Source organism: Furipterus horrens, unplaced genomic scaffold (genome assembly GCF_987537825.1).
Source record: "Furipterus horrens unplaced genomic scaffold, mFurHor1.1.pri manual_scaffold_3, whole genome shotgun sequence".
NCBI lineage: Eukaryota > Metazoa > Chordata > Mammalia > Chiroptera > Furipteridae > Furipterus > Furipterus horrens.
This window is the reverse complement of record NW_028327173.1, coordinates 68138742-68165740: the sequence shown is the minus strand read 5'-3', so window position 1 is coordinate 68165740 and position 26999 is coordinate 68138742. Positions and strand designations below refer to the sequence as shown.

The following is a 26999-nucleotide window of genomic DNA, read 5'->3' as shown; positions in this document are numbered from 1 at the left end:
TGAAATTACTTCGGGGGTCTCCATTATTTACCAACTATACTTTCCAGTGAACTACTTCTGATCATTTTCTCCCAAAGGCTGTTGGCCATGGAGTCAACACTGATGGCTCTAAGTCAGAGAAGCAGAAGTTAACTTCACTATGTACCAAAAATCAGAGTCAACTCCAACCAACAAGGTCAGATGTCCCAGTGTGACCCTGCTGGCCAGCTTGTTTCTGGTGATTGGGTGAGTCTGCAAGGGTTCTTTATAGGTGGTTTCAAGCCACCGAAATCATTCTCCTGGTTCCCTTCACCCCACCCTTCACACAGCCAATTCAGGAAGCAGGAAATGGCTTTCCTGTGTAACAGTCACAGAACAGTACCCTAGGGCTTCCAGGGGGCTTGTATCTTCCAGTTCCTGTTTCGAGTTTCTAACTGCTAGCTCTATATTTGGTAATGGCCTGCCTGTGGGTTGTTTTGGATTCGGTCATAATAAGATAACCTGAAGTCACTAAGCAGAGATCGAAAGCAATCTTATTTTTCCAGGAAGCAACATGTTGACCTTTCAGGATATGGTCTAGTTCATTGAGAGTGTTGAGTTTTTGAATAGTGCTGTTTATAGCACAGAATTGGGTGTTTACATTATTGGTCCAAAGGGTGTATGACTGTACAGGAATAAGATACTACATACACTCTTCTGCTTTAAGATGAGTTTATATTTGTTTTTTATGTGGGCTGATGTAATTTAAGCAATGCTCTTCATAGTATATGCTCTTATTCCATGAAAACTTGGGAATAACTACTTGCTCAGAAATGAATAAATATTTGTCAGATGACTGAGACAACAGCATTCATTGTAATTCTTTTACATCAGGGCAAGAAAGAATCAACACTCTATTACCAAATAATAACTTCTTCTTTCCCCCAGTATTTTCAAAGCTACATAGAGTTAAACCTTTATGAACACAATCTTTTAGGAGTGAACAGATAATCAACTATTATTTGCTATTGGAAGAAGTAATTTAGAAAACTGTTTTATCACCAATATGTGCTCTTCTCACCCTACTTCAGATTTTGGTTTGTCCTGTTTTAGAACCCTAAGAGTTAACTTGTTTTGTAAGTAAGATCAGGAAGAATGATTGCATTTTCATTTTAAAAGGGAAAATCAAGTCAAGAAAACATACATTAACCATTGTAATATCACCTTGGAAATGGGAAAGGAATTTGAGTTTCAAAGAGAACCTTTATTTATGAAGTTGGCAGTCACTAAGTCTATTTCAAAGGATTATCATAGTAGGGCTAAAACAAGAAATTACATCTTCTTCCTTAGGGAACATTAATTTGTAATACAGACACTGGGTGGTTTTACTTTCTATAGTAATTTACACCATATTTTTGTTTCCTGTTTCTTTAATGTTTACTACAGATGGAAAGTTATTCTCTATTACAGCAGGTGAATAATCTTTAAAAAAAAAATCTAAACTGTAAATCAGAAAATTCACTCTTTTTATAACTTTACATTTTTTACCTTTTAGTCACTGGCATTTGTTTTTGTGTTTAAAATCCTGTCTTATAAGCTGATATCTGGCCACATAATCTGCACAACTGTAATGGTTCCACACTATTCCACAGCAGTGTGCACAGAGGTGAAGGACACGCTACAAAATCATCCTGAGATCTGGACCCTTGCTGCATCCCTCTTGGCTTTGGGACTAACCGAACCTAGTGTTCTTCAGAACCCTCTTCTGAAAAATGGGACTAATCTACATACTTCCATAGGTTTGTTCTGGGAGTTAAAGCCCATCAGAGATTCTAGCACAGGTTTCTCACCAGTGTCACTTGATGGAAGTGCTATTAGCATTCTGGATAAGACAGTTCCGTGGGGGGGAAATGCCCCCTAAAATGCTACCTGTGCCAATCAGTGAGGGCTTTGTCACATGATCATACTATATCTTTTGTTTGCATGGATTTTTTCCATCCATTCCTCTTTAAAAAAAATTTTTTTTTTAAAGTTATATACTCATTCTTTGAGACTAGGCTCAATTTTTACCTCCTCAAGTTCCTAACTCCCAATAGCTGAAATGATGACATCATGTTTAATGCTCTTAAGGTGCTTACACACTGAATGGCATTGCTTATGTATTTCTACAGTCTTTAGACTGTTAGCAACCTGATGGCAAGGGCTGTGTTGTGTTTCTCTTTCAGTGTCAGGAGCCCCACACAGTGCCTGACATATCACTGGTGCTCACAGATGTCTGCTGAATAAAATAGTACACTCCATAAGTCTTCTGAACGAGGTGGCCTTCATATTCTGAAGCATGCCAGGGATGCCCCTGCTTCAGGCCTATAGCATCATCAGGGGCCTTTCTGGGTCATCTCCACATTCAGACTTACAAGATTACCATAAACTTCACTTGGCACCAGAATCACTTAAAAGATACAGGATTGGAGTCACAACTTGCCAGCAAGGCAGCACCAGGCATTCCCCTTTGGGGGGATCTTCACAGCTGTCTGTGTAGTGGTTCACACTGCTGCCCAGGAGCTAGGCTGTCCCTGAGCCTCTCCTCCCCGATCACCTCAGGTGCAAGAAAAAGAGATCCGCTGCAGGCAGATCCTGGATTTACCCTGGCCTAAAAGCCTTAGAAGCCCCTATCTCTGATAACTCAATAGATAGATACCTCTTCCATGTGTCAAAGGACATGCCTAGTTACAAGTGTCACCACAATTGCAGAAATCCTATGGTATGACTTCCTGTCAGCAGTTATTCCCCAGCCCAGATGCAGTTGGCCAATCAGAAGTCATTTACATCATAAGCAATGTTGCCTAGTAACACTGTAACATTCTACCTACAACAGGGCTCCAGAGAAACACAGTTAGAAAGTTGAGAAAGTTAAATGTCAAATTCTCCTGTGGAAGGGTCCTGTGAACCCTCTACCTATGTGTCCTTGCTCTTGATGCTCCCTCTGGAGGGCTCCTCAGCAGACATCTACATGGCCAGCTCCTGTACCTCCTTCAATTCCTTGGCCAAGGTCACCTTCCCAAGGAGGGCCTTCTCAGGCCACCCTACTTGAGAATTGCAACTCCTGATCTCAGCTGCTGGGACCTCCTACCATTTCTGTATGTTTTCTTTTCCAATGCCCTTATTATTTTCTAACACATATAACTTATGGATTGATTTTCCTTATTATGCTTGTTTTTCCCATAGAATTTAAGTTCCATAAGGTTGGGACATATGTCTTATTCTTTTCCTTATGTACTGATAATTCTTAGCTTCTAGAACAGTACCTGGCAGAAAGTAGGTTCTTCAACAACTATTTGTTTTATTAATGAATTTATGCCCTTTCTCTCTTTCAAACTCTAGTTTTTTACTGCATCCTTTTTTGAGAAATGAGGAAGGGCAAAATTTTTTCAGCCGACAAATAAAAGGTAGCATGGTTTTAGGGATTAAGAACAGAGAATTTCCTGGCTGCTGTGGTTCAGTGGATTGAGTGTCGGCCTGCGAGCCAAGTGTCCCGGGTACAATTCCCAGTCAGGGCATGTGACTAGGTTGCACATCAGGTCCCCAGTTGGGGGCGCAAGTGAGAGGCAACCACCCAGTGATGTTTCTCTCCCTCTCTTTCTCCTTTCCCCCTCTCTAAAAACAAACAAACAAACAAACAAATAAATTATAAAAAAAAAAAAGAACAGAGAATTTAGGCCCAAACTGCCTGGGTTTGAATAAGGGCTTTGCCACCCACCTTGGGAGGTTGCCCTAAACTTGATGTACCTTAGTGCCTCATCTGTAAATGGGGATAATGATAGTACTTCCATCTGAAGGTTGTCACGAGGATGAAGTAACTTAAAATATATGTAACGTGTTCAGAATAATGCACTACGTGTTTACTAGTATTAAAATAAACTTTAAAAAGGCCTTTATTTTTACTCTGCAACACTTCTAACTATATTTCTCTTTTCCGAGCTCCCCTTCCTCTCAGTTGTTTTACCTGAAAGTCACATCCACCCCACAGTCTTTTTTTTCAATTACAATTTATATTCAATATTATTCTGTATTAGTTTCAGGTGTACAGATAGTGGTTAGACAATCATATACTTACAAAGTGCTCCCCCTGATATTTCCAGTACCCACCTGGCACCATACATATTGAATACTATTGTTATTACACTATTATCGACTGTATTCCCTATGCTGTACTTCACATCCCTGTGACTATAACTACCAATTGCTACTTCTAGGTGAAAACGGTGAAGAAATTAAGAAGTACCCCACAGCCTTTACTTTAACTTCCATTCAACTTTTCCGACTACTGAAACTAAGATCTCTAATGACGTAGTCGCTGCTTTTCTCTCTGTAGCCCATGAGTTAACTGTACTTCCTCCCATCATTAACACCTGCCTTTGACTTCTGAGTCCCTCCTCTCCTGTTTCCAGCCTTTCTTACAGCTGCCCCTTCTCCGCTTTCTTCAGAGGCACACCCACTTTTCCTTCATTCACTCTTTAACGTTACTCCGAACAACACAGCGCTCGCCAGTTCCCCTCAGTGATTCACTGGTGACAGCAGTGAGAGCCAGTCCTGCTGAGTATCCCATAGATGCCGTTCTTTCACACATCCATGACTTAGAGCTTTCTTTCTTCTTCCAGGCACCTCCTCCCACCCTTATATCTCTCTGACTAACTTCAGCTGGTTCTCCAAATTTTAATATAACCGTTCCCTTTTCTTCTGTTCCCAAGCCAAGCAAACCTCCTCTGCTCTCCCTTATTGTTTATGGATGCATCTAGTATAGCATAACAGAACCTTTTCTGATTGCTGGTTTATTTAGTTTTACCCCAGAAATAAACTGCTTATAGGTATATATTGGAGTTGGCCAAAAAAGTCTGCATGGTTAGGTATATATTAGGGTTAGCCAAAAAAATCTGCATGGTTTTTTTTCCTGTAAAATACAAGACGCATTTTTTTCATTTTCACCAATAAATAACTTTATTGATTTGGATACTTAGAGCACGCCTGCTATCTCCCACTATTGGCTTCTAGTGGATAGAGGCCAGGGGTGCTCTTCCAATGCATAAGATAGCCCTACAGCAAAGAATTATTTGGTCAAAATGTCAATAGTACCAAGAAACTTTCCAAACCACATTTGACAGGTTCACTCAGTCCAAAAACCTTCTCCATACACTGCACAGATCTTTTTTTGCTGTTCAGCTTTTACTTTTTAAAATAATAAAGCATAATATGCCAAAAATGTGTATTTTCTTCCATCATCAATATTTAAATGGCTGCACAAAAATTCACCAATTTTGATGTTTTTTTAAACGCTTGCTGACATGACAGCTGTCACAATACAATCTAACAACACTGTTTTGAATGAAGTTAAAGACAACTAAGTGCTACAGAAAAATGTAGCAATTCTTTGGCCAACCCATTATGTCCTCAAAATACAGTGCCTGACACATAGTAGGTATGTAAAAATAATTAGATTCAATATATGAATACACAGCATCTACAGAGAATAAATTCTAAGTGGCTACATTTTAACTGAGAACTAAACAATGGGTAAAATTAGTAATGATAGCTCATCAAAATGTCCTTCCAGAGAATTTTATAAGAGGTAAAAAGAAGGAAAAAAGCTCTGTTTTGGCAATATAAATGGTGCTGTGGATCTACATACTCTATTTTACTATAAAGCCAACTTTAAAAGATAAGAGACTTCTTGTAATGTTAGTGACATCAAATATTATTTGCCTCCAGTCGACTGCTGTTTGAGGTCAATGAAACCTTATAAGTACCATATTTACCTTATTAGGAAAGTTGAGTAAATCAGTGCTTCAGGCTTCCTATCATGATTTTAAACACCATCCACAAGATTTACTTGGTTAGAAATCACACAACCAGCTCTTTTAAGAGGTTTCAATTGCTGTCTTACTCTGGCTCCCATCTAATATGAGTCTAGTAGGCACCTACCTGTAAAGTACATCCAAACACACCGATCATCAGCATGGCCACCGAAAGGTAGTCGGTGAACACATCCCACCATGGTTTCAGCACCCGGAAGGCAGGCTGCTGCTCAGAGAACTGCCGGAATTCTGTCACTGGAATCATGTTTCTGAGAAAGGAGAGAGTACCAGTGAATTTACTGATCTTCATGCACAACATACACCACTGTTAACAACATTCAAAATGCCGCTTCAACCCTCCAGAAATAGTGGTCTGAGTTAGACTAGCAGCTATGATGGCACCTTGGTGTTTTCTTCAGAAGCCACTGACTAACTACTATAATGAGCCTCACACGAAAGACAAGTACCCTTACTGGTTCCCTTTGGCTCCATGTGGCCCAGAGAGATCGTGACCAGAGCAGCCTCTGAGTCCATTACTTCCTGGATTCTCTCTTTCCTTAAACAGAACAAGAGGACACCAGAAAGTAGAACCCAGCCTTTGAGATGGTTTTGTTATTAATCTTACTATCTTGGGTTGTTGTTTTAAACTGTTTTTTTAGGTGTAATCTCAGCACTGGTTTGTGTTAATTATCTACTGAGCACTATGTGTAAAGTGTTTTGCTTGCTCCTTGGAGAAGGCAAACAACTTTGCCATATGGTCCTTGTCATTTAAGATGCAAGATCTCATTGATGGTTAGGGGGAGATCTTCCTTTTGTCTTGCACCTTCCCCCTCCTATGGTCCCTGTTCTTTTGACTTGATATCTTTTCGCTATGTCCTGTACTTCTTATATTGTATTGTGAGCCTCAAACTTACCCCTTATCTCTTCTGAGAAATCAGGTGGTCCTGAAAACACCTATCCCTGTCTAAGTGACAGAGGTAACTGAATAGGGTACACCGGAGGCTCTGGGAGGAGGGGGAACTGCTGCATCCCTTTCTTAGTCTGTATTCCCCTTTCTTACTGCTCAGTCCCACCGCCTTTGTCATGATCCAGGACTTGAAGTTACTCATGCTGCTACTGTGAGAAGAAATATTCTTCCTTATCTTATGGCAACGAGTAAGAGTGGCCAAAGAGGACAAAAAAAATTTCTCTCCCTTCGCCATCTTTGGATCCAGCATCTAGCTCATTACATCTGTTGTTGTTACCGAGTCTAATTAAAAAGCACTACATTTAGTGCTTATTCTCTCAAACCTTGTTTATTTCCTGGATCTTCCTTCCTTCCCTAATACTGAATTAAAGGCTGTACAATAGACAGCCCATAGAAAAGCCAAGACTCTTCTTTGAATTTACTGGTGGTTATCTTTGGAAACCATTATAATGTTATCCATTCTGTCCTGCTGCTTTACGTGACGTTTTCTTAAGTGGTAACAACCTATCTATTTGGCATCTGTGCAGCATTTGATATGGTTTTCTTGTTTTACCTAAACACAACTTTCTTAACTCCATTCTATTACTACCCCTAGGCTTCAAACTCCTTGAAGGTAGAACCTATGTTATGTACATGTATTCTCAAAACATATATTATAGGCAAGCCAGACAAGCTAAATAAATGTGTATACCCAGTGCCATTACAATTTCATACTAGTTCAAAGTTCGATTTTATTTCTGGCACTTAATGATCTCTTTTCTTCCCCGTGCATCATTACAATCTCACTGCCCCAAATGTTTTCTAGAAACAGTTGCTCCAGAAGCAGTCATAGGCAGGCACTAATTCATCTTAATTTTCACATTTGCTTCAGAAGCTACTGTCTTATTGTATTTTACATCCCCATCACTCACTACAGAGTCTGGGGAACACGAGGCCTTACACAATTGTCTGCTGAATAATTAAATGAGTGAATTCAGATGCTTGTCCATGGAAGAATGCTTGTCCAAATCAGATCTGGGCTGACACCACTCAGCTGCAGTGACAAGTTCAGCACCTGTGCTCTAGTCTACTTTCCTTGACAGACTGGCTGCTGTGTCCTTCATGGTAAGTTCCTGGCCACCTTGGAAGGCCCTGGGCTTGTTCCCTGAAGTGGGGAAGAATTTCAGGAATAAAATGGACCAGTGTAGAGCAGTGGTTCTCAAACTTTTTGATCTCAGGACTCTTTCACACTCTAAAATAGAGGAGGTCCTCAAAGAGCACTTTTTTATGTGGGATGTACCTATCAATGCTTATCTTATTAGAAATTAAAACCAAGAAACTTAAAAAATATATAACTCATTTAAAATAATAAGCCCATTTCATGTTAACGTAATTATAAAAATAACTACATTCTATAAAAAAATGAGAAAAATGGCATTGTTTTAATTATTGCAAATCTCCATAACATCTGGCTTAACAGAAGAAAACTGGGTCCTCGTATCTGCTTCTGCATTCAATCTGTTGAGATATGTTGTCTTGATTAAAATTTATGAATCAGATATGTGTTTGGAAAAGAGAAGTATCTTCACAGCCTTTCCATCTAATTGTGGATATGAATTTTTGATAATATATCAAACTGACTTGGTTAGCTCCATATGGAACCTGAAAACTATGAACTTTTCAAACTCCTGATATTAAAACTCACTCATCTATCTTGCACTTTGAAGGAATCTTTTCCCCACACATGATTTTGTAACATCATGCACTGGTCATCTGGAAAATACCAGATGACTGAGTTATGCAGCTCTTCCAAATGTTGACAAATTATATTGAAAATCACATTTATTAACATCCCCACTGCTTTCATCAGAAAGGCCTTTAAGTAGTGAGAAGCTGTCAAACTCATGGTGGTGAATACAATATTATTAAGGTTCTCCTTTAGGGTCACTTTTTCATTTTGAAAAAATATCTTCCACATACTCAAGTCTGAATAATCAATTGTATTATTCAAGTAAAAATGGTGTAATAAGATAAAGGAGCTAATTCAACTTTCAACTCAAATAAGGACTTTCTCTTGGGATAACTATTGTACTTTAAAAGGCAGCAGAAGTACTTTATATGCTCTTCCCCCTCGTCACAGTGTACTAACACAACATGCAGCCAAGAGTTGAGAGTTATTAAAATAATAATTTTACTGCTTCAATGAAGACATTAAATGACGCTGGCAATTAAAAAAAAAAAGTGGTGTGTGCTGATGAAGAATATAATCTCTACAGTACAGTCCGGTGCCTCTATCTTGATTCCTGCTAAAGCACCTTACCCACCGTTGCTTTTGTACCATCAGTGAAAAAAGGCCAAAACCACCTTAGCACTGAAAAATAATTTTGACCTTGTGGACTCCCTAAAGAGGTTTAGGCTACCAGGGTTCTGTGAGCCACACTTGGAAAACCACTAGGGTAGAGGCTCATATTCCTTTATCTATGGCTCTCCTTGGCCAAGCAAAGTCCTGAGCACTCACTGCAGGTGAGGTGGCCCCAGTCTTTGGCCGAGTTGCCTCCACAGGCATCATTCTTTTAACATGGACAATAGACTAAGAATCTCAGAAACCTGAGTATTATCCACTGCTTCCTATTTCTGGCACAGCCTAGTTAAGATAAATCACAAGACCTGTTAGAGAAAGAGCTGGTCAAGCTGACACAGCCTTTTAGTGTTATAACTCAACTCTTATTGCACTTAACCTATTTTGGGTGTGTGTGTTTGTGTGCATGTGTATGCACATGCACATATATGTATGTACATATATACTACATATAAATGTATGTAGTTAGATGTATAATATACACACAGAAGAAAATACATATACATACAGACTTTATTGTTTTAACATATCACAAGGCTCAAAGCCAGTATCAGCACAGCATTAATCCTTGGAATTAGTGCTGATGCAAAAAAAGGGAAGGCAGTTAAAGGTAGAGTAGACTAAAAAATTCCAAAACTGAAAAGAGAGTGAATGAAACTTTTGCTTTCTTAACTGAAAAAAAGTTAATATCCTTATTAATTAATTTTTTATCACAATTTATCATTTATCTCCCTTATATCCTCTTTGACCTCCACCCCCAATGCCCGCAATCACCACACTGTTGTCTGTGTTCATGAGTTCTTCCTCTTTGTTTTTTTGCTCAATCCCTCCACCCTCAGCCCTGCTCCCAGAGCTGTGAGCCTGCTCTCCATCTGAAAGTATGTCTCTATTTTGCTTATTAGCAACATATTTCAGCACCTCTGAAAGTCATAAATTACAGTGATGATGACATTTGATTTTTCCTTCATTATTATTATAGTTTCCAAGTGATTTGTGACCATTTCAAGAATTATCATTTTAACCTGAAGGAGCCACTTCTGAATAACCTTCAAGTTTAGTTTTCCGCCCTTGAAGCTCAATCAGTATTATTTTATTTTTCTTAATATTTTTGTTTTAGAAATGCAAATGATTATCTTTATACTTCTTCTTAGTCCAGTCTCCAACTTGTTATGTAAGATTTTAGTTTTTGCCTAATTAAATAATGTCTTTGGAAATACGGCATTTCACCTTCAACCAACAGATCCCAGTACATATTCTTTTGCCTTTTTTCTTGTTCTTCTTTTACAGTCGTCCAAAATTTCCCCCATTGCCCTCCTCTGCCCCACCCAACCCCACTCCCACAGTCAATCCCCAGCATGTTGTCTATGTTCATGGGTCATTTATAGATGCTCCTTGACTAGAACCTTCCCCTTAAGAGATCCTAGTATATTAATTAAAAAATATATAGTTTAACATTATTCCTGCTGTGTCCTTTTCCAGAAGTCAATGTGCACTTCCTTTATTAAAAATACTTATTATCAAAAATCATTTTAATGGCTTCATTAGCCACAAGCCTTTACCTCTCAAATATATCATTTCATATAATCCTTTGGTAAAGAATATTGGTAAAGTTAGTTGCAAATGCAGAGTTTCTTATTTCTTTCATTTATTTGGCTCTTCCTGAAACAATCTCTCTTCATTCTCTCTCAGGGGAATTTTAGTATTTTATTTTCCAGAATTAATTACACAGAACAAATTCTACTCTATTAATCTGTGACTTTAAGAATATCAAAGTTACTCTATTTTGACTCAAAACTGATTGCTAATCCACAGCTTTTCTATGGCTATCAGGTGGGTAGAGCTAACATTTGCTTTGTTCCATATTTTTTTTTGGCAACACCTTTAGACAGTACAATTATACATCGTTTGAGGAAACAAGGGCCAATTCTGATAAGTATCATATTAGTAACATGGCACTTTAAAAGATGAATAAAAAATTCAATAATTCCTGAGCACATAAAATATGAATTCTACAGAAAAAAACCCACATATATTATTCATCTATGTTGCTAAATCTAACAGTCAATCTCAGCCCTCACCTTTTTGCTGTATCAGCACCACTGGCATCAATGACCATTCTTTACTTGACTTTCAGGACACCACAGCCACAACGTTTTCCTCCTACTTCTCTGGCTGTTCCTTTTTTAACTCCTTTGCTGATTCCTCCTCTTCTTCCTGACGTCTGTCTTTGGAGCGCCCGGTGCTTAGCCTTTGACGCTTTCTTTTCCCTAACTCATTCATTCTCCTGGAGATCACATCTAGTCACATTGCTTTAAATAGCATTTATTCCGAACACAAATTTATATCAGTATCTACACTCATGGAATCAACTGCCTACTAGCCATCTCCATCTGGATATCCACTAGACACATTAAATTCAGTATGTCCCAAACCAACTGCAGTTCCATTCCCTTAGCCCCACCCTCTCCCATTCCCAGCAAAACCCATCTCTTGCAACTTTTCTATCTCAGTTGATGGCAACTCCATCTTTCCGGATGCTTAGGCCAAATATCTTGAAGTTATCCCTGATGCTGCTTTGTCTCTTACACCCCACAATGTTAATACTTACTATAAGTTCCTTAGTATGAGGTATGCCCAGAAAGTATCCAGCCATGTTATATGAAAAAGACACATTTATTGGAGAAGATACAAGATATAAGAAACATTGTACATGGGACAATGACACCTCAGTTCCCTTCAAAGTAGGCACCTTGAGACCTCACCCAGTTCTCCCAATTGCCATCAGCTGCCCCATTGTATTTTCCTGAATCTCATCTATGGTCTGAAATCTCTTCCCTTTCAGAGGTGATTTTAATTTTGGGAAAAGCTGGAAGTCACAGGGCATCAAATCTGGGCTGTAGAGGGGCTGAGTCACCTGGGTGATTTGATGTTTCCCCAAAAAACAGCATGAGACGTGATGCATGAGCAGGTGTGTCGTCATGATGAAGCGGCCAATCACCAGCTGCCCATAGCTGCAGCCTTGTGAATTACCCAAATAGTTTCCGTGGAGGGATATTCAAACTTAACACAAAATTTAATGCAGATTTGTTGCTCTACTTGCACAGTCATTGTGAATGTGACGACTACACAGTACACATGCTCACTAAACAGTCTACCGCCCCCACTGACTAGTACAGTGAAGTCATCATTGTTCACACATGCGTATTCCAGTCCATTCTCCTTGGCTGCCAGGTTACACTGATGTCATGCAAACCATCCTCGTTATATTAACAATGGTTAAACTTTTTCCAGAGAGACTTCATATATTGCGTGTCTCCTTCTACAAGAATATAAGTTTCATGAAGGCAGGGACTTTCTGTTCAGTTCTATCTAGTACAGTGATGCATCCTAACTACCTAGAAACATTGTATGACATACAGTAGGCACTCAATATTTGCTGAATAAATTAGTGAAGATGTAGTATTAAAAAAAAAAGGGTAAAACTGCCTTTAGTTTTAGAAATAATAATCATACAGGCAAAGTGTGTGTCTAAGTGATATCATGGGAGGACAAGCCTGCAGGGCCAGGACATTTGCACGTCTGAGGCCAGGATGGAGAAAGAGTGCAAAAAGGGAAGAGCCCAGAAATGCCACGATTTATTTATGGGTTCTTCTCAGTTGTACCCAAAGGCTCCATAAGTCAAAATAAATTCATCATGATATGCTCAGAACATAAATTATGAAACAATTGTTTTTCCTTTAGCTGTGCAAATATGGAAATAAAAACACAAGAGAAAAAGCCACATTTTTCAATTACATAAAAGTGATTATCTTTCTCTCTCAGGAGAGCATCACTCTAGTTTGTGTTTTACTCTGTGGTACACATGACAAACTATTTCTAGAAAAAACCCACTGAAGAAGACCATAATTATATGGCTTCATAGAAATATATTTAATTAAACAATTATAAATGGGTTATAAAATTGTAAAACCTGAAAGGCAGTTCAGAGGCCCTCCAGTCCATCACTCTCATTTTAGGAGTGAAATACTTGAGCCAAGAGAGATGAGGCGATTTGCCCAGAGGACACAGATAATGGTGAGCCACGACTCCTAACCACATTTTACTCTTCACTCTATTGCTCTTAGTTAATACAACATCATGCTGATTCAAATGCAAAGAATCTAACACATACTAAGAAAGAGATAGTTTAAATAAAATATCTCCTATACTCCACTTCTATTTTCATGTTCCTACTAAATTCAAAAAATAAAATATTAATATATTTAAATGATTCTTAAGTTATAGTGCTCTTATATCCCCATAAACGAGAACTTTAGACTCAGAGGAACAGTAAGAGGCAGGTTGAACTTGCAACCCAATAGTTTTGTATTATCATCTCCTTAGATATTCCTGTGATGTCACACACTAAATTAATGGCCCTGTCACATTATTTGGAAAATATTCAAATTGAGCTCAACCTGTTTTTCTAAGGGTGGTGGTGGTGGGGAGCAAACATTATCCTTCCATAGCAATTTTCATTCTCTCTTAACCAAGGAAAATATTATACCTCTTCCTCATTATACTTTGTACATATTTAAAGAAAAATCCCTTTAATCACTCCACTTCAAATCATACATCTCAAGGGCTCTCTGCTTTACATGCTAGTTTCCACAGTTATGTTTATCATATTCATAAGTCTTTGAATCCACTAAAAAATTGTTACATATAATTAGTAGCTGATTTTTTTCTCTCACAAGCAAAGATTACTTTCATTTACTTATGCACATGCTGTAAATAGTTATGAGTGTGTAGGATATGTCAGGTACTGTGCTAGATCCTGGGGAAATGAAAATGAATGAAAAAGACTAAGCACCTACCCTCACTTACGTGTATTCTCATGGGAGAATGTGCATTAAAGAAATTCCTGTAAAAGCACGAACTGTAAATGATCTCCTTTGTACATGTGATCGGTTATTGTTTCCTGTGCCAATGATGCATTTAAAGAGGTGGTTGTTTTCATTTCATTGAGAAGAGGGTTTATATCTTGTTTATCTTTGTATCTTTTAGAATATGGCACAATGCCTCAGAATAGGCCCTCAATAAATATTTACTAAATTGAATTTGACCTAAACACGCACACACACACACACAAACACACACACGCACGCACGCACGCACTCACACCCAACCAATTGAGCATTTTGTAGTAGAGACCAAACTCTTCTGTTACGTTACTATCCTATTGAAAAATTTGACACTATAGTAAATGACTATTATGGTATATTTCCACAGTGTAAATAATGATTATTCAAGAACATCCACTCCTAAAGAGAATGTTTCAGGAGAGTAAAAGAGTTAGAAATAATTTATAATTTCAAAAGTTAAGGTTCACTGAAATTTTAATGCACAAAGTTCTGTCACTAGTTGTAAAGAGGACATGTTGATCAATAATGACTTATTGGGTCTCAGTTTGTACCAATGGCCCAATACTGTGACTCCCCTATCAGAACATTACCCTGTTAAGAAACAAGTGATAGAAAACAAATCCAAACATAAAAGTCTTGTTTATAAAATAATGATTTGGAATACTGCATATTTAAATCTTGGTGAGGTTTTGATTTCTTTGGGTTTTCTGTCAAAGAGCTTCAGCTACATCTATATGACACTAATAATTATTTAATGCTTATTCTGGATATTTTAAGTAAACTTAAATACATAAATATTTTCTGATGAAGTTAAAGAGTGATCTAATAGTCTTTAAAAAACAGAGCAGCAAAGCTTATCACCAGATGTTACACATTCCCTCCCACATCTCTGTTACTACGAATAGACTTAAAAGTCTCCCTGTGAAATATGGCTTCAGCTCTGCATCCCACTGGTCCTCTTGGTCACCTCTTAATTCCATGTTGTTTCTTGGTCACCTCTTAATTCCATGTTGTTTCTTGGTCACCTCTTAATTCCATGTTGTTTCTATCTCCTTTAAATCAGGTACAATTTTCCGGAAGGCAGAGTGTATACTTACCTACTCCTCCCCCTAGAGCATCCTAAATCCTTGAAAACTCTCGATATCATTCAAATGGGATTCAGATAAGATTTCAGTTCTTATCAGTCTCAACATCCAAAAATTAAGCCTATTTTTAACAGGGTAAAAATTTTTCATTTCTAGCTCTGTTAAATACAACAAGTAGGAAACAAAGTAACACTGCTCAGGAAACACGGAATTGGTGTTTAAAGTGAGAGTTTAAAAGACTAATGGATTTATAGTATGATCATTTTTATTGTCCTTTTTATTAAATTCATCTTTACAGGAACTTACCATTTAAAATTTCCCTTTAAAAAATATTTTATTTATTTATTTTTAGAGGGGGGGGAGGGAGAGAAACATTGGTTTGTGAAAGATCTATTGATCGATTGTCTCCCGCACACCCCCAACTGGGGACCTGGCTTGCAACCCAGGCACGTGCCTGACTGGGAATAGAATCGGTGACCCTTCAGCTCACAGGCCGGCACTCAATCCACTGACCCACACCAGCCAGGGCTAAAATTTCCCTTTTAAGACCAGAGACCAGGGAAGGGTTCCTAATAGCGGAAAAACTGCTGACTAATTCTGCTCAGGACTTTTCAAGAAGGTTCTCAAGTAGTCAGCCCTTTGTCTTCCTGTTGGGTGTGCTCAGTAAAATGATGGAAGAAAGAAGATCCGGTCTTCAAGCCTCCAAGAAAAAAATAACAAAACAACTCTGTGGGAGGAAATCAACAACTACCAGACTTTTCTTGTCAAAATAATTAAAACTGATGTGAATGCATCTGAAAATTAAAATATTTTGTTTTTGTCCATCTGACCAATAAAGATATAACTAAAAGTTTTGTGCTTACAAGAAAAATATTTTTTGGGTTTTGCTCTAAATTTACCATTGATTTAATGGCTATCTTTTCCAAGTCTGACATTATATGAATTTCCCCTTCCAATGCTTAACTCTCACAGCAAAGCTAAATAAAATCTAACATGATGGTATTCAATACTCCTAGAGTCTCTGGTTCTAGAATCTGAGGGAGGGCATAAAGGTTTCTTTATATGAAAGCTACTTGCCTCTCAGACCTAGACTGTGTCAAAATCTAAGTGAAAGAAATGCTTGGAAAATATTGATATGAATCATTCACAAAATACATCTGCTTTTCTGAAGATATTTACTTAAGAAACAAACAACAACAACAACAAAACAACAGCAAAGGCAATTGTGAAACTAGGTGATACACATCACATGATTGCAAAGGTCAAGTGATAGGTATGGCTCTCAAAAGGTCACTACAAAGGAGACAGAAGCAATAGCATCAGGGCCTTGTGGCACTAATACTGTAACTGGAATGCTCTTGCAATCCCCCTTTGCTTTGCAGACTCCTATACATCCTGCAGAGCTCAGCTCCAGCTCCACTTGCTCATGGAAGCCACCCCTGATCTCCCTGAGCAGGTCAAAGCCAGCCCTGGAGGCTCTCACAGCACTGCACACCCCAGGGTGCTCAGACACCCTTTTCCATTCATCTATGTGGTTCTTGGATCAGTGTTACTCTCCATTGTTTCCCCAAAACCTAACAGTCCCTGGGACATAATAGGTGCTCAACATGTATTCATCAAATAAACAAATAATTATTTAAAAACAAAGTTATAAGAACAGTGTAAGTGTGAGGCTTCAGAATGATTCATCTGAATACTCTGTCAGAAAAAAAAAAAAAAAAAAGGAGGAATAAATGTAAAGTTCATCAGCTAGTTTGGAATAAGACCCAACTCATTGCCATCTTTATAGACAAACTGTATAGTATTTTGAAATTGTTTACTTACAGTTGCATTTATTAATAAGAAAGGTGGCTTGGGGACAGATAGTCTTCCTGAGAAAACCATCTCAAAGATACTGAAAGTCCTGCCAAATTTACTTTTAAAAATCATTGAGAGACCTAGAAAACAAAGTACTGAAGCTGAGCAACCTATCAACTTGCATGGTGACACCTAGTTTTCTGGAGACAGTTTCTGAAGTGGTTTTGTTCAGTGGCTTCAGCTGCAGGATGGGAGCAAAACGAGTTCAAGAGCTACTAAATTGGGAGGTTTTAAGTATTCATCACAAATACTAAAAAATCAAAATTCTGTAGAAAGGTCATGGAAATTTATTTAAAACTTTAGCTTCAGTAGAAAAAACTAAGAAAAAAACTTACTTTTAAAAGTCAAACATCTTAAAACATATGTTGGAAGTTCTGAACTAAAGTGGGATTTAGGAATGAGTGGATGATCTTTGGGGTCGCTTAGGGTCAAGGGAAAAGGGAAGGTTTATGGAACAACTGTGGGGATTTATTTTTGATTTGTTGTTTAATGTTGATACTATTTTCAGATGACCCATGTTAAAAACTTAAAAGACTGATGTTAAAGGACTGAAAAATAGTTACACGGACATAAATTACAATTGTTTATGCAAAAACAAAATACATGTCCACTCAACAAAGACATAGAAATTGGTGGAGATATTATTAGTTCACTTCTACTCAATGTCCTTAGTTACAAACAGGGTCAGTGTTGGGATTCTTGTGGTGGGAAAGAAGTGGGACTTGGAAAATGAGGTGGAGAAACCATAGAATCTAAAGCCATCCCGGCTTCCTTCTGGAAGCTGAGAGAAGGATAAATTATCATTGGAGATTGCTACTCCAGGAGCACAAGGTTTCTCAAGGATAAATGCAGTGTCTTTGAAAATCTTTATATCCCTAGTGCCTACCACAGCACCTGGAAGCATTATTCATTCTTTCTCCTAGTACTAGAGTAGCTTTCATCTGCATGGTATTGAACCCAGTCATGTGGATATACCAACGAGTAAGGGATATAACCCCAGGCCTTACGAACCTTACATTATGGTGGAAAGGCAGAAGTTACACAAACCCATTTAATCCTAATTGTGATAAGTGTAATGGAGTGGAAGTTTAGGATACTCGGACAGTACACTGAGGTACCTGAACTGCTGGCGGTTTGCAGGTGATGCCTGCATGGAAATATGAAGCACAGGTAGGGAGAGTTATCCAGGTAAAGTTGGAGGCCACGGCCAGCAGAACGAAAGGTGCGATGGCTTTCTGTTCCCCTTCTGAGATGTATTATTTTGCCCTCCACCACTCATTATAAATATTTTGGTTTTGTTTATTTTGTTTATTTTCTTTCTCTCAAACACAGAGTATGGCTAGCCTGAGCTGGTCCAGTCTCCATGACACCAAGAAGACAACAAGTTATGTGTTCTCAGATTGAAAAAGCCACCAAGAGTCTTTAAGGTATTTATGAAAATTTACCCAAACAATCTGTTTGTAGAAGCCTGTAAGACCTCAGCAGTTTTACTTTGTATCCTGTGCTAAACTGCCTTCTAAATGTGAATTCAACTCCACTGCGTCTCCCGGATCATCATCCACGTGATGCCTCAACACTTCTGTTAATTCAGTGCAAAGACGCCCGAAGTTCTGGTTAAGCAGACCATTTCAGGTCCTGAATTTACAAAATTCCCAACACAAATAGTGAATGTTCTTCTGGAATCTCAGTCAGTCAGTCTTTACCAGTGAGGGGGCTGCTCAGTAATTTCCTGTAACTGGACACAAAAGGCAATTATGAGGGCCAGTGGCTGCTGTCCCCTCCCCCTGCCATGTGTCCAAACATGGTCTAGCCTGCAGTATAGACACCTCACTCAAAGTTCAGGGGGAATTCCTGTTTAGGAATTGACTTTTGAGTTACACACAGGATATTCAGTCTTTGGTCAGAGGATAGCCTTCTTTGGTCTGTTTTTTTAAATTTTCTTCTTTGTTCCCTTTGATATATCCTTCTTTCTCCCTTTTATTTCTTCCTCCTTCCCTCCCTCTTTCAACACTTGTCATCCAACTACTATGTGTCAAGTACTGGGGATACGAGATAAATAAGAAGCCACAGGAGGCTTAAACTCTGTCATCCCTTCTCTTGGCTCCTCCCCTCTTTGTATGGATTCAAACCCCAAGGGTTCGTGGGAGCCAGATCAACATTAAGGAAGGCACATGACAACGAGGCATTTAACCTCTGCAGGTAGTTTGCCAAAAGAAGAGCAGAGATAAAAAAAAACCTAGCATGAGATTGGCCTGGGATGAAGTAAAAATGAAATGGAAATAAACAGGTATCTTAACTTTCACAATTTGAACTTAGAATAGTTTGGGATACATTTTTGTGTGTGTGTGTGATAAATTCCCAGTTATACAAACCCTTGCAACTTGCTATTCAAAACTCAAGAACCAAGTATATTTGGATAATAAGAGGTACTATTAGAGATACTATTTATTCAATATCTCCATCTATTATTTCCTTTTTAACTGACTTACAATGTTGCATTAGTTTTAGGTAAATAATAACAATGATTTTTGATATTTGTATATATTGTCAATGATTACCAGAATAAGTTAATATCCATCACCACACATAGTTACAATTTATCCTTCTTGTGATGAGGATTTTTAAGATCTACCCTCTTAGTAACTTTGAAATATATTACAACACGGTATTGTTAACTATAGTCACCATGTTGTACATTATATCTCTGGGATTTATTTATCTTATAACTGGAAGTTTGTACCTTTTGACCACCTCACCCATTTCACACCTCCTCCCTGTCTCTGGTAACCACCAATCTGTTCTCTGTATCTATGAATTCAGTTTTTATTTTAGAGTCTATATACAAGTGAGGTCACATAGTATTTGTCTTTCTTTGTCTCACGTATTTCATTTACCATAATCTTTTCAGGTTGCATAAGATCCATCCATGTTGATGCAAATGGCAAGATTTCTGTCTTTTTATGGCTGAATTATATGTCACTTTATCTTGTTTTCATGTTTTGGCCATTGTAATGATGCTGCAATGAACATGGATGCAGGCATCTTTTTGACTTAGTGTTTTCATTTCCTCTGGATAAATACCCAGAACTAGAATTTCTGGATCATATGGTAATTCTATTTTTAGTTTTTTTGAGGAAACTCCATACAGTTAGGTTTCCGTAGTGGCTGCACCTACATACTTTCCCACCAATAGTGCACAAGGGTTCATTTCTGTCCACATCCTCCCCAACACTTGCTATTTCTTGCCTTTTTGATAATAACCATCCTAACAGGTATGAGATGATATCTCCTTATGATTTTGATTTGTATTTACCTGATAAGTAGTGATTATGAGCACCTTTTCATATAGTTGTTGGCCATTTGTATGTCTTCCTTGGAAAAATATCTATTTAGAGCCTCTGCCTGTTTTTATTTTTTTTAATGAAATTTTTTTTCTATTGAGTTGTATGAGTTCTTTATATATTTTGAATATTAACCCCTTATTAGATATATGATTTACAAATATTTTCTCCCATTTTGTACGTTGCCTTTTCATCTTGTTGATGGCTTTTTTGCTGTACAGAAGCTTCTCAGTTTGATGTAGTCCCACTTGTTTATTTTTGCTTTCGCTGCCTTTACTTTGGCGTCAAGTCCAAAAAATCATTGCTAAGATTTGTTTCAAGAATCTGACCCCCCTAAGTGATCTTCTACAAGTTTTACGGTTTCAGATCTTAAGTCAAGTCTTTGATACATTTGGAGTTGACTTTTGTGTGTGGTGTAAGATAGTGGTCTCAAGTCATTCTTTTGCATATGGCTGTCCATTTTTTTCCAACACCATTTATTGAAGAGACACCCCTTTCCCTATTATATATTCATCCATTATTTCTTAAACTGGTAAGAAGGTCCACAGTGCTCTTCTAGTTCTCAGTGGGATTTGTACACCCCCTAAATACTTAAACACCACACCAACAGTATGTCAGCTATTATGACTGTAGAAAAGCAGAAAACACCTGTGTAAAGAAAGCAGTTACAGGAATTAACCTAGAAAAAAAATCATAAGAACATGGCTGAGTCAGCATGAGGGCATAACCGCTTAAAGTATCAACTTCAAAAAGAAAATGAAATTATATGGGTTGCCCTAGTAATACCAAGATAAAATGCGGAAGTTAAAATGTGGGACTAGACATTAAAAAAACTTTCTTTAGCATAAGGTCTCTCGCATCATGGAATGAGCTTTACCACGGCAACAGGCAAAAAATATGTAAATGGATTAAAGAAAGAAAATATCCAAGGGAGTAAAAGCATAGTAATAAGGACTAAGCTGGACTAATAAATACTCTGTACCTTTAACTCATGAACTTAAATAGGGAGCAGCAAAGTGTCTCCAGTGACCAAGTAAGACTTTCTTCAGTGACATGTGATCTTAAATGATTTTAAACATTCAGCTTTTGTATTATTTCCACCCACTTACTTTTCCCCAAATGGCATAGACCTCCCATTCATTCTAATAAGAAAGGGCAAAAGAAAAAAAAACATATATGTATATAAGGAATACATTATATTTTTCCATGCCTAATCTCTACTTTTTTGGAGTTAATATATCCCTGGTAATTAAGGCAAGAACAGACATTCATATTAATCCTGTGTTACTCTAGCATTATAATGGTTGGGGGCACAGCACTGAAGTCAAAGTGCCTTAGTCTGAATTCTAGTTCTGCCACTTGTAAGTTGGGTGACCGTGAGCAGGTCACTAAATCCTTCCGTTTCCTCATCTTTAAAACGGGGAAAAGGAAGTATCTTCTTTCACAGGGTTGGAAAGTGTGTAAGAGATAATTGTGGCAAGCACTAATTGCAGTACTGGGTAGGAAATTAGCACTCAATATACTGTCAATAAAGCTAATAGTCAAACATGATCAGTGTGAAATGGAGTTTACTCTTAAGAGTAAGAATTCTTTGGTGATTTGTAGCCTCTGCTTTTAACTTGAGGTATCCCACTAAAAAATAATTCTTTATAAAACCACAAGAAGCAAACTTGGAAAGAATCATTTGTGTTAAAAGGGAAAGGAAAGGTATGACAATGAACATATACTATTATTGTGCCTATTAATTGCCAGGCATTAAACATTGAGTTTTTTATTTTTTAACTTCCACATTAAACTCATGAGATAGGTATTAGCTCTATAGTAGAAGAAATGTGCAAGGACAGATTAAATAATTTCTCCAAGGTTACAAAGCCTGTGAATGGCATAGCAGAACTTCCCACTCAGTCTGTCAGATTCCAATGCCCAAGCTCATTCACTTCACGAGAAAAATTATTTTTGTCTCTAACAACCTCCTTTATTGGAAATTCAGCCTTGTCATCCACTGGCAAAAACATCTATTTGGGGAGTTAGCTATTCTGAGGACTGAATTCAGGGCATATTTGTGATTTGCACACTCTAGCCTAAAATCTGGCACTGAGAGAGAAGTTCGGTCTGAGGAAATATTTCTTTAAAGGTTAGAAAGGACTCGGCTTTTCTCTGTAAAGCAATCACTGGTATGGGACTTACTCTTTTACTGGAAATAGCTAGAAAAACAGAATTTTACCACAGCCACAGGAGGCCTTAAAGCTATCTATACTCTTGGTTATACTTATTTTTTGTTTGATGCTAAACCCTTGGGTGGAGAATGGAACCCCCAAATTTTAAATTGTTTCAGTCTCCTTTAGGGGGATATGCATGTGATTTACAGGAACTCAGTACAGCAGAACAGCAAGAACCTTTTGTACTGGGAATTTGAATACTGGGAAACATATACCAAATTAAAATAGAAGGACAGTCACTACTTATTTCCTTCTCATTGTTCTTGTTCAAATTAACTTGGTCAAGATAATTATTAACCACCTCTTGCCCCTAGAAAATGATCAGAATCTCCCTTCCCTGATGTTTCAGCCAAACTGTTTTTGCTTTATTGCAGGCATGTCCATAAAGAGGATTAGTTTTTCTAAAAGAAAAATGGTTCAAATGTTTACTGCTTATTAAAAATTATGACTGCATTTTCGGCTTCCCCATCCAGGTCCTACAATGTTTCCAGAGGCAGGGCACAGAAAATGTTCTCAGTGAACTTCATGAAAAAATCCCCGAAGGCACTTAAAGTCTCTGCACAATGCATGGCACTACAGCCTTAATTCTGCCAACTAATTCTTGACATTAAGGCATATCTGAACGTATTGGATGACTCTGAAGCTGTAGCTTTTCAGGGGAATCTGACTTATCATATGATTTCACATCAACCTGAGCTCCACAGCTCACATTCCTTTAGCTTCAGTTTTCTTCATATCAAATACTGCAGATACTTCTATTACTGCTCTGCTTTCTATTTTACCTCAATTTCTTCACCCCAGCTTCCCATGTTCCTCCTTTTCTAGTTTTCCCAATTTAAGTAAGGCATGATCTACCTAATGGATCAATGTGGATTTGAGAGAGAGGGAGATGACACCAGGATTTATGACTCTGAAAGTCAGAAAGGATGGGATTGCCATTTACTAAAGGGAGAGTGAAGCCCCAAGAGAGTGGGTTTGGGGAGGGGGTGGTGAGGAGTTTGGTGAGAGACACATTAAATCTGAGATGTCTGTTAGATGTTCAAGTGGAGGGACTCCAGAAACAGTTGGATATATTATGCTAGAGTTGGAAAAAAAATTTGGCCTGAAGATTAAATTTGCGGATCATTAGGGTATAGGAAGTAGTTAAAGCCATGGACAGAAAGAAGTCACTTAGGAAGTATTTAGAGAGAAGAAAATTACCTAAGGACTTCCAGCAGCAAGGGGCATTTTCCAACCAGATGCAGGGCTGGATCACACTCTCAATTCCTGTAGGTTTCTACGCAAAAATCAGAGGCACCTTCTCTGATCACCGTATTTAAAATATTAATACTAACTTGCCTCCGCCAGTAGCACACTATCCCAGAATTCCCTTTTTCACTCTCCTAAGTTACTTTTCTCAACAGCATTATCATAAGCGTATGTGCTTACCTGTGCTTTGTTGTCTTCCACCTTACAAAGTAAATTCCTTAATTTACAGGGACTTGGTTTTGTTTGTTCCTATCTCCCAGTATGCAGAACAGTGCCTGGCACATGCAAAACACCCAATAGTTGCTGAATGAAAAATAAGTGCACATTTACTCTGAAATTCTCCCAGTTGTGAAGCATATATAACAGAAATATTTCTCTGAATATCAGAATTTAGAGGTAGGTGCACTTGGCTATGGGGAAGAGAATTACTAGATTTCTTTTGCAACTGCATTTTCTCATGACACCCACATTATGCTTAGGGACACAGGGGAGGCAAAGAAGACATAAAAGGCCTCCTGGGAGATTTATGTGGATGTTGAAAAGGAAAATGTTTATTTGCCTTGTTCAGGGAGTTGAAAGAGATGAGATAAAAGTGAGAGAAGGGGGTGTTCTAAGCCTACTTTATTCTGAGAATTGGGCTCCTTTATAATATTGGCAGTACCATGTTCTTTCCTCTACTCTCACTGACTGCCTCAGTGATGTTCCCCTGACGACAGAATAAGATAAAGACAAAAAAAGAGAAGGGCAGGTGAATCTAAGAAACAGCAGCACAGTAGTGACCACTGATGGTTTGGGTCAAGATTCTCAATGGCAAATGACCGGCAATGCACAAGTGCAGAAAAATGGGAAAGTGAGGACTGTGGGAAGTTACGGTGAATCAGAAGAAGAACAAATTAACAATACTGTATTCTTAAAAAAAAAAAATTGAGGTTCTGTACCTCTGTCCAGCTGCCCTAAGGAGGACGTTCCGCGGACCCCACACCCGCCGACTCCCTTCCCCGCGTCCTTGCTACCGCCTCAGCGAAGATGGCCTCAGGAGTGCAAGTTGCTGATGAAGTATGTCGCATTTTTTATGACATGAAAGTTAGAAAGTGTTCCACACCAGAAGAAATCAAGAAAAGGAAGAAGGCTGTCATTTTTTGTCTCAATGCAGACAAAAAGTGCATCATTGTAGAAGAAGGCAAAGAGATCTTGGTTGGAGATGTTGGTGTAACTATAACTGATCCTTTCAAGCATTTTGTCTCAATGCTTCCAGAGAAAGATTGTCGCTATGCTTTGTATGATGCAAGCTTTGAAACCAAGGAATCCAGAAAAGAGGAGTTGATGTTTTTTTTGTGGGCACCAGAGCTAGCACCTCTGAAAAGTAAAATGATCTATGCAAGCTCCAAGGATGCAATCAAAAAGAAATTTCAAGGCATAAAGCATGAATGTCAAGCAAATGGGCCAGAAGACCTCAATCGGGCTTGTATTGCTGAAAAGCTAGGCAGATCCTTAATTGTAGCTTTTGAAGGATGCCCTGTGTAGATCATTGTTCAGTGCCACAAATCAAAAGCTTCCATGTTTAATGTTATCCTCTTGCTACATAAGTAAAGCAGATATATTTAGGTCAGGGTCTCACTGAGAGGGAGCTATCAATCTTGTCATTTGTTAGAGTAAATTAAATATTCTATAAACATGTGCAAACAGCCCCAAATAAATTCAAAATCTAAAGTTTTACTGGTGTGAAATTAAATCCTTATTGGCCAAATGCCTGTTTTAATGAGTGGGCTTGTAAAGATTTTTGCTGAGCTCATGATTTTTAATAATGCAGTTCACAAAATAGTACAAGGTCATATGAAGAGAATTGTTGCATCTTTGTTAACCTCAGCAATCACTTTGTTTCTTTAGTTTAGATAATTGGTCATAACCTAGTTATGATTTTTGCCCAAATTTTCTATTCTCTCGAGCTAAACTGAATAATGGAAGATAATTCTCACAACATGTTTAACACTTTAATAAACTAACTACAGTAAGATTAAATTAGGCAGTCTTTTAATTCTACCACACATGTAATGAAGACTGTCTCAGAATTGTGTACACTTATAATCAGCGCTGATATTGCGAAGCACTATTTCAAGCACGTAGTTGGAGTACAAGAAGCAACTCCTGGCACCTGTGAAAAGCTCTACCTACTAGCTGGGCGACTGTTCTGGGAATGACCTTGCAGCTTTACAGTCATGATGTGTCCTCAGGAAAATGTGCAGTATCTTGTAACAACCAATTATAATGCAAATTAGGGCTCCATTGGTACTACACTGTATTAATGAAAATGATAAAACAGTATATTGATAAGCTGGGACACTTGTGATAGCTTTAATTATGTCTTCTTCGAACTTTGTTGCTTCTGGCACAATTAAGGTATGGATGAACATTAGGTACATGTTTACTCTGGGGTCTAGGAGAGCTTAATATCCTAGAGCAGTTTGTCAGTTCCTTGTGAAATGGGGAGCAGGCACAACAAATGACACCCACAGAAAAGCCGCTACCTGATGGCACTTGGAAGTGATTGTCTTTAAGATCACAGGCATAACACTTCGAACAATATAGAGATGCACAAACAGTTGAACTTAGAAATAGCTGTTTTGGCTTTACGTAATAAAGGAAGCATTTTTAACTTAAAAAAAAATTGATAGTGAATGTGTGGTATTCAAGCGCTAGAAAGTTAAGCGTTTGTTAAAACGAACATTATTTGTGTCCCTTACTAGATTTTGAGGCTGTGACTTTTAAGAGCAATAGGGGCAATACCAGATATACATTTATTTAAGAGCAACAAATTCTATCTTTAAAAATATATACAGATTGTAACCATTTCTGACTCATTTCTATCGCTATCACCCTCTTATCTTTCAATAAGGTTATTGTAATAGCCTCATAACTGGTCTCCTTGCTTCTACCATTGACCCATATAGGTTATTCCCAACTGAGCAGCCAGAATGACCCTATTAAATTACTGAACTTCTCCTCTGCTCAAAACTATTTCTCACTCAGAGAAAAAGCCCAAATCTGTACAAAAATCCCAGTACTCTGTACTCCTCCAACTCCCATTCATGTGTGTGGCATCGCCCTTTCCTTCACTCTCGCTTTGCTCCACCCGCATTGGTCCTTCTTAACTGTTCCTTGAACATCCAGGTTCACTCCTGCCTTGGGGCCTTTGCATTTCCAGTACCCTCTGCCTGCAATTCTCTTCTTCTTGA

At 38.1% G+C, this 26999-nt stretch overlaps 1 protein-coding gene, 1 long non-coding RNA gene and 1 pseudogene across 2 annotated transcripts in view; 2 read left to right on the top strand and 1 right to left on the bottom strand.

Annotated features, from left to right (window-relative positions):
- Positions 1-26999, bottom strand: part of LRRC8C (leucine rich repeat containing 8 VRAC subunit C) — an 84778-nt gene that overhangs the window by 34859 nt on the left and 22920 nt on the right. The window contains exon 2 of the mRNA XM_090269709.1: positions 5935-6076. Coding sequence (XP_090125835.1) covers positions 5935-6072 — 138 coding nt within the window. The 5' untranslated portion in view covers positions 6073-6076. The remainder of the gene's footprint in view (positions 1-5934; positions 6077-26999) is intronic.
- LOC150015243 (uncharacterized) overlaps positions 1-26999 on the top strand; it is a 60820-nt gene that overhangs the window by 19104 nt on the left and 14717 nt on the right. The window contains exon 2 of the long non-coding RNA XR_016509716.1: positions 18291-18385. This is a non-coding gene — a long non-coding RNA (uncharacterized LOC150015243). The remainder of the gene's footprint in view (positions 1-18290; positions 18386-26999) is intronic.
- LOC150015244 (destrin pseudogene) lies at positions 24770-25482 on the top strand (annotated as a pseudogene).